We start from the raw sequence: 8593 nt of genomic DNA on the forward strand, positions 1-8593 counted from the left end.
TTGCGCCTCTCTCTGCTGGGAAACCCACGCCAGCAACACGCAAGGAATGGGAAAAGGTCGGGGCAGGAACTAGGAATCTGAACTCTAGGCACTGCTGGGCCTCGTAAACAGTGACCTTGAGTTAGTCCTTCCCCTCTTTGGATCTCAGTTTCCCCACATGCAAAATGAGCAGATTTGGGTCTCTTAAAAGTTCATTGAGACTTCGTGTTCCAAGACTAAAGAACTGGGATTGTGCCATTTACAGATATGCAGATATGCTAGAATACCTCCTCTTTTGGTCCCCTAAATGGTCTGTGGGACGGAGAAGCACAGGCTGTTCAGCTGCCTCCCACATGATGTGGGGCAAGGGGCTCCTCATTATCTACAGAATTCAGTTCAACCATACACTCCCAAGAGCAGTATGGACTCTGTGACCCCTTCTCTCTAGCCCTGCTGGGTGGCAATTCAAACAAAAAAGGCCAGACCAGAACCCAGCATCTCCCCCAAGGGTCCCCCTGAATTACATCCCCTTTGCTCACTTCCCCCTCTCCACCCACTTCCCAGTTTTTCAGAGGAAAGAGGGGAGGGAAGGTGAGATGATGATTGTTAAAGAGGAAGGGGAGGGAAATAGAGGCCTCCTGGGTTTGTCAATTATGAAGTTGGGGGTAGGAGTTCACTGCGGGCTTAGAAATGGAACCCAACAAGGAATTTGGGAGTGTTTGGATTGTGTTTTTTGTTTTTTCAGATCTAGCTCAAAAAAAAAAAAAAAAAATGCAGAGACTAGAGATCCAGAATTCTGAGGGGCAAGAGTGGACTTCTGGGAGAGAAGGTAGTGAAAAGCGGGGACTGGGTCACATGTAGGGACAGAGACAGCAGCTGGAAGAAACTGAAGTGAAAGGGGCTGGGTTACACACCTCCAACCTTAAAAATGAATTCGTGATTTACCCCATTCCCTAAGCCTACTGCTCTGACCATTCCCTCCCTATCTTACTGATGGAGAACACCACCATCTACCAGGAAAACTGGGAGTCACCCTCGTCTTCCCTCTCCCTAACCCTTCATCTAATGCATCAGTAGATAAATCCTATTTGACCTCTTAATGACCCATGCATCCTGATCGTTTCTCTCTATTCCCACAACCACCGCCCTAACCAGGATTGGCTACATAGTTTGGGGGCCCAGTGCAAATGAAAAAGCAGGGTCACTTGTTCCAAATGGATCTTAAGACAATGTGGAGTGTTAAACCAGTTCCAGCCCCATGTAAGTGCAGGGCCGTGTGTGATTACACATATGGCATGAAGCCAGTCCTGGCCCCAGCTCAGGCCTGGCCTCACTCTCATCTGGACTGGTGCCTCTTTACTGGTCTCTCTCACTACTACTACTACTACTACTGCTACTATTACTTCTTCTGGTTCTTCTTTAAAGATTTTATTTATTTGTCAGGGAGAGAGAGAGAGAGAGAGAGAGCACGAGCAGGAGGAGTGGCAGGCAGAGGGAGAAGCAGATTTCCCGTTGAGCAAGAAGCCAGATTCGGGACTGACCTTGGGACCCTGGGATCATGACCCAAGAGGAAAGCATACGCTTAACCAACTGAGCCACCAGAGTGTCCCAGGTCTCTCTCACTTCAAGCCTGCATACTTTCACTTCTTACTTGAGTGCACTTGCTACTTGAGTACAAATCTTCCCGTGACCTTCAGGATAAAACCCCAGCTCCTTAGCATGATGCACAAGGACTTCCTCGATCACTGCCCTCCTAATTTCTCCAGAATCTTCTCTGTTGCTCCCTATCTCCCAGTCTTCATTCACCTCTATCTACCTCTGTGACTCCATGCATTCTGTTTCCTTTGCCTAGAAGGTCCTTCTTCTTACTTCCTCCCAAAAGAATCCTGTTCATCACTCAAAACCCAACTCAGATATCCCCCTGTAAACTCTTTCCTGACCTCTTCTTTAGCAGTCTCATTCCTTTTCTCCAAGCCCCTGTTACACTGCAAAGTAAGGGTCGGCAAACATTTTCTTAAATGACCAGATGGTAACTATTTGAGATTGTGTTGGCCAAGAGGCAAAACTAAGGGATGGCACTATGTAGGTACTATATAACCATTTAAAAATGGAAAAAAACCCTCTTGGCTCATGGCCCATACAAAAACAGATGGGCAAGGGGTGGGGGTGCCTGGCAACTCTTGATTTGAGGGGTTGTTAGCTGAAGCCCCGTGTTGGGTATAGAGCTTACTTTAAAAAACAAAACAAAACAAAACTGATGGCAGCCCCAGATTTGGTCCATAAGCCAAAGTTTGCTAACCCTTACTTTAGAGAATCAATTAAACATTTACATATTTACATATCTTTTATTTACATATTTGTGTCCCCTGCTAGACTATATGCATATCTTCTTGTATCCCCAGTGTCTAGCTCAGAGTCCAGTGCATAGTAGGAATGAAACATGTGTTAGTTGAATGAAGAGATGAATGAATGAATGAATGAACAGACAAACAGTGGGCTGAGCCCCTGTGTGGAGTGAAGCCAGAATCCTGGATGCTTCTTTTCCCACCTTTCTTCATCTGGCTCCGTTTATCAGATGTGCTAGGGTACCACATGGGACCCTGCCCACCACCCTCCTCCCCAGTATGAACCACCTCTGAGTCCCAGAGAGCAGAAAGGCAGTGCTCCCTCCTAACAAACTCAAGGCCGCTAGGGTGTCCAGAGCTATTCCTGAAACTTGGTTTTCCCCTAGAGAAGTAGCCCAGATATTCTGATGGTCTGTCTCCATGTCTGGATAATTCTTGGCAATGAACTTAGAGGTGTCCTGCTATGCAAAGAGGGGAAGGAAACAGAACTTATGTCTTTAGGAAGGAGTGAAACAGCTTTGGTGTAAGTAGCAGGGGATTTTCAACAGAGAGGCCCAGATTGCGCTAGCCAAAGCCAAGGGAGGTAAGGAAGGAAGTGGCTGAGGTTGGGTAACTGGGGAATTTCTTATTCATTCAGTCTAGTATAAGACCATGTCTTGAAGCCTGACTGCCCACCAGAAAAAACTGCCCTTCGAGTGAGTTGGACTTCTTTCCACTGGAGTGAGAATTGAAGGCAGGGAGACTCAGGTGAGTACTTTCTGTGGTGGGTGTCCTTTTACTTTCTCTGTCTCCTCATCTCCCAGGTGAGAAAAATAGAAAAACAAAACAAAACAGCTGAGGCCTGTGTGTGTGTAGCAGACAAGGGCAGGGGAAACTGTAGTAGCACCTTGAATATAGAGAGGGATTCCTGGGTGGTCTTAGGGGAAAGGAAAAAGATTAGAAAGTCAGAAGGTGTTAGGGTTACTGAGAATATTTGGATGGATATTGAAGAGACCTGGAGTTTGGTGTGGACAGATACAGAGAGATATTTAGATAAGAATTTGGGGAAATTAGAGAGAATCTTTGAGAATGGGAAAGGGCTAAGAGAGCCTAAGGAGAAGGTTGGGAATCTCAGGAGGGTTGAGGATATAGAGGCCTGACAATGGCTTAAGAGGCTGGTGAGTTTCCAAAACGGTTCAGGTGTCCAGCGGCCCATAGCTGTTCAAGACCTCTAAGTCCAAAGCGAGGTGCTGACTCCTTCTTCCCCTTACTCCTTCCGCCTCTTTAGCCTCCATCATGCAGAACAGCTCCGTCACCAAGTTCTCCTGCTACCATGCATCTGTACTGGGCTATCGTTATGTTGCAGTTAGTTGGGGGGTGGTGGTAGCTGTGACGGGCACCGTGGGCAACATACTCACCCTGCTGGCCTTGGCCATCCAGCCCAAGCTCCGGACCCGCTTCAACCTGCTCATCGCCAACCTCACGGTGGCTGATTTGTTGTACTGCACCCTTCTCCAGCCCTTCTCTGTGGACACCTACCTCCACCTGCAGTGGCGCACTGGCGACACCTTCTGCAGGGTTTTTGGGTTTCTCCTCTTTGCATCCAATGCCGTCTCCATCCTCACCCTCTGCCTTATTGCCCTAGCACGCTACCTCCTTATTGCCCACCCTATGCTCTTTCCCCAAGTTTTCAGTGCCAAGGGGATGCTGCTAGCGCTGGTGAGCACCTGGGTAGTGGGCGTGGCCAGCTTTGCCCCTCTCTGGTCCATCTATACCTTGGTGCCTGTAGTCTGCACCTGCAGTTTTGACCGCATAAAAGGGCGGCCCTACACCACCATCCTCATGGGCATCTACTTCGTGCTGGGGCTCAGCAGTGTTGGCATCTTCTACTGCCTCATCCACCGCCAGGTGAAGCGAGCAGCACAGGCACTGGACCGGTACAAGCAGTCGAGTGTCCACTCCAGCCATGTGGCTGGGACGGAGGCTATACCCGGTCGTTTCCAGGAGCTGGACAGCAGGCTGGCATCAGAAAAGCCCAGTGAGGGGATTTCATCTGAGCCAGTCAGTTCCACCACCACTCAGACCGTGGAATGGGACTCATCAGAAGTGAGGAACCAGCACAGCAGGGAGGTAGCTAAGCAGATGGCAGAGAAAAGCCATCTAGAAGCACCAGCCAAGACCAGGCCAACTAAAAGAACCCAAAGAACTCAGGACTCTCCATCAGAATTTGGGAAGGTTACTCGGATGTGTTTTGCTGTGTTCCTCTGCTTTGCCCTGAGCTACATCCCCTTCTTGCTGCTCAACATCCTGGATGCCAAAGCTCACGCTCCTCCAGTTGTCCACATGCTCACTGCCAATCTCACCTGGCTCAATGGTTGCATCAATCCTGTGCTCTATGCAGCCATGAACCGTCAGTTCCGCCAAGCCTATGGCTCCCTCCTAAAACGAGGGCCCCAGAGCTTCCGTAGGCTCTGCTCCATTAGAACCTTGTCCCCAGTCACCAGAATCCAAGACTGACTGCTCCAGAACTAAAGTGGCCAACTGGTAGGGAGTGGATGAAAGTAAGACCTGTGGGCTTTTTCACAGACAGTTTTCCTCTCACCTGCAAACCAGGCTTCTCCATCCCTTGATGAATGCTTCATCTCTAGGCTGCGCAAGGTGCATTATAATTAATAAATGAATTCTATTCTTTTAATGCTCAGTTGTGGTCTTTGAGGGGAATAGGCCAGGATTGGTTGCAGCTGGAACCTAATCGTTGAGAGTTAGGGGGGACTTAGGTCCCAGTAGGGTTAGGAAGCAGTAGGCCTAGGACACAGCCTTCAACAGAGGGATTTCCATGTATAAAACATGAGTTGGTTTAAGAGGACACATCCCTGTGTTTTTGTTTAACTTGCCAGAAATGGCCCCTGCCCCTAACTACTGCTGCTAGGACCCACCATCTCCATCCCTGCAAACAGGTTTATTCAGCTCAGAATAGTCTCGTAATCCAGCTTTGATAGCCACTCCAGTGAGTTGAGCTCCCTGGCCCTTGCCCTATCCAAAGAGAATGGTTGTGGAAGAGGACTCCTTGCTCTGTGGAAATGAACTGAGCTAATCTGAAGCAATGGGCAGATAGGAAGGTGTCCCAGCTACCCTAGTAGTCACCGTGGTCAGAGCTAAATCAGCTGATGACCTGACCCCTCACTTCCCCAGACTTGCTCTTGCCATCCTGGGTTATGAGAACAGAACAGAGACTCTAGTTAAGAGAGTTCGGGGGTCCACCTGAGGGGAGACCATACCATGCCCTTCCTGGAGCATGACCAACAACATCCTGTCACCCCTGCCAGGCACACGTGTGAACTTAAAAGAGAGTACCTGTGGCCACTAGGTGACGCTGGTTCTCTGTGTTTCCTTTTTGGCGTCCCTGTTGAGGACGGAAGGTGTCAGAGGGACTGTGAGCCCACAAACCACCTCCCACCCAGCCAGCAACAGTGATGACCTGCATCTTCTCTCTTTTCCCCAAAGCTAAGGGCAGAAAGTAACGAATTAGACATTTTTTTTTAATTTTATTTATTTATTTGATCACAAGCAGGCAGAGAGGCAGACAGAGAGAGAGAAGGAAGCAGGCTCCCCGCTGAGCAGAGAGCCCGATGCGGTGCTCGATCCCAGGACCCTGAGATCATGACCTGAGCCGAAGGCAGAGGCTTTAACCCACTGAGCCACCCAGGCGCCTCCCGAATTAGACATTTCTTATTCATGAGATATTTATTGTCTATTTAGTTGCTGTGAGGGGGAGCAAGGTGGGCACTGTACAGGCACTGGAATATGACAGTCATGTTTACAGTGATGCTGCTCTGGCCACATGCTGTCCCCTCCCTCCTCCTGAGTCCATGGTTTGAGGGAAACAAAGTGAAGACCAGAGAGATTCAGACAAGGACTGAAACAACGAGAGTCAGGGTGGACAGATCAATGTCTTCACCTTCAACACACTTCCAAGCCCCAGGAATCCTGAATCCTAATCCAAAACATGTATTTCTGAGAGTTCTTCTTCCACAAAAATCACAACAGCCTAAACAGAGTCAAGCTCAGACTGCTGAGGCAGGGGTGCAGGCAGGAGGGGTGAACAGCAGGACCAATAAAGAACAATAGCTACAGTGTGTAGAGACAAGGGTTCCAGTCCAGGCTTTCCAGTGATTAGCTCTGTGAATCTGAGCAGCATCCTGGACCATCTGGGCCTCAGGTTTTATCTTGTGTATAAAGTTCGGGGTGGGAAATCATCTTACCCTGTGCCCAGTACTGTCCGAAACCCTGCAAATATATCATTTCATGTAATTATAAAATTTACCATGAAGTATTTATTATAATCTCATTCTTACCAATGAAAATAATGGAAGCACAAAGAGGTTAAGCAATTTGTCCAAAGCAGAACTATAAAGTGGTATGACCATGATTTGAGGGTGGTAGAGTCGCACTTCAGCCCACATGTCTAACCACTATAGGACAGCTGTCTTTCTAAAACAAGAATCAAGTTAACAGATAATCCCTTCAAAGTCCTTCCTGCTCAGCCCTTCTTACATTCTGAAAGTTGACAATTCTCTGAAGGGCTGTAAAAGGGTTCACTTTTTATGTTCCTTGAAGGCAATTCAAGTTTTGGCAAGTAGAAAGAAGCAGCAAAAGAGATTGAAGTCAGACCTAAGAAGGGACTTCCCAAGTATCGGTCGCTGGGAAAAATGACTCACGGGACACAGGAGGAAACTCTGGAGCCTGAGACCAGAGGGGCCAGTTCTTAGCAAGAAAAGAACCCTCTCCGCACTCACCCTCCACGGCCCACGCAAACACACCTGCCTCTAATTTTGATTAAAAAAAAAAAAAAAAAAAAAAAAGACCAAAAAAAAAAAAAAAAAAAAAAAAAAAAAAAAAAAAACTAGGATAAAGGGGCGGAAGAAAAGCAAGGTTCTCTCTCAGTCTTTCTCTCTCCAGTGGGTGTGCATGGCATGGCGCGTCTCGGGGAAGTGTCTGTATTTGGGGGCCCTCGTGAGTGTGAGTCTGTCTCTTTGTCTCTTTATCTCTGTCAGTCTCCAGCGCAAGCCCCGAGCTCTATCGCTGACTTTCTGACGCTATCTCTCACAGCTTCTCTTTGTCTCTCTCCATCTGTCCGTCTCTCCAGTAGGCTGTCTTCATCTCTTGTACCTCTGTTATCGCCTTTTTTCTCCTAAACTCCACTCTCCCTCCTCCCTTCCCACCCCGCTCTCCCCGCGCCGCCTCCCCAGTCCCCCGCCCCTGGCCGTTCTTGCTCGCTCGCACGCTCTCTCTCTTTCGCTGTCTCTCACAGGCAGATTTATGGTCAGCCCAGGGCTTCTCATTGGCCAAACGCTGACAGGCCTTGATTTAACGCCTCCTCTCATTGGCTGAGCTTGACAGGCCGATTTACGAGTCACTCTACCATTGGCCAAACAGCCTTGGCCCTGATTTATGGCTCGGTGGCTGCGGGAAAGGGGGGGCGCAGCTGGGAAAGGAGGATGCCCCTCCCCTCACCACCCCTTCCTTCTCAGTCTCCCCTGCTTTCTCCTCTTTCTCGCCCTCCCCTCAAGGAACCGCACTCACTGTACCTGTTCCTCCAGTCCCCTCCTCCCTTCTCTTTCAACCCTGGGAGGAGAATTGGGGTAGGGATGGGGGGAAATCCGAAGTCGAGGATGGGAACTGGAGGTGTAAACATGGGCAGGGGAGATCTGAGGGGGTAGGGGTAGGGTGCCAGTGGAGTAGGGAGAGAAGATTGAAGATGGAGAGAGAATGAACTGAAGAGCAAAGGGGAAACTGAGGGGATCAAAGAGGTGATAGTAAAAAAGGAAGGCTGAAGAGAAAAGGGAGACTGAGGGACAGGAAGAAGGGAATCTGAGAAGAAAGGAGAGACTGAAAAGACAGGACACATTTGAAGGGGCAAATGGGCTGAAGGTTGGGAGGCGGCGGGAATCCGGGAACTGGGAGACTTCTTTTCAAACCTCACTATACAGACAGAGTAAGGGACTGAAATTTCCCTTCAGATAATGGCTCTGAAGAGGAGGAGGTTTAGAGGAACAAAAGAGCAATAGAGAAGTGAGAGAGAGAGGGGCAGGGAAGGAGAACTGGAAAGTAATGGCGAAGGAAAGGGAGAAGGATGGAGAACTAGAGGAGAAGACAGAACTAAAGCGGGTTCGGGGGTGGGGGGCTATAGTGAGAAAAGACTAATCTCTAGAGGAACTACTGAGTGAAATAATGCCCTCCTCCTCTCTAAGAAGACCCATAGGCGCCTGCATGGGGACAAGTCTGGCGCT

General features: G+C 49.0%; 1 protein-coding gene across 1 annotated transcript; it reads left to right on the forward strand.

The window, feature by feature from the left end:
* The first annotated feature begins 1460 nt into the window (after positions 1-1460).
* Positions 1461-4998, forward strand: GPR84 (G protein-coupled receptor 84). Its single transcript, XM_059185100.1, has 2 exons — positions 1461-3071; positions 3592-4998. The coding sequence occupies exon 2, from the start codon at positions 3600-3602 to the stop codon at positions 4818-4820; it is 1221 nt and encodes a 406-aa protein (XP_059041083.1). The 5' UTR covers positions 1461-3071; positions 3592-3599; the 3' UTR covers positions 4821-4998.
* Positions 4999-8593: the final 3595 nt, after the last annotated feature.

Source organism: Mustela lutreola, chromosome 8 (genome assembly GCF_030435805.1).
Source record: "Mustela lutreola isolate mMusLut2 chromosome 8, mMusLut2.pri, whole genome shotgun sequence".
Taxonomy (NCBI): domain Eukaryota; kingdom Metazoa; phylum Chordata; class Mammalia; order Carnivora; family Mustelidae; genus Mustela; species Mustela lutreola.

Coding starts and splice junctions, on each gene's coding strand:
- GPR84 (XM_059185100.1), top strand. CDS start 3,600: ATGCAGAACAGCTCCGTCACCAAGTTCTCCTGCTACCATGCATCTGTA.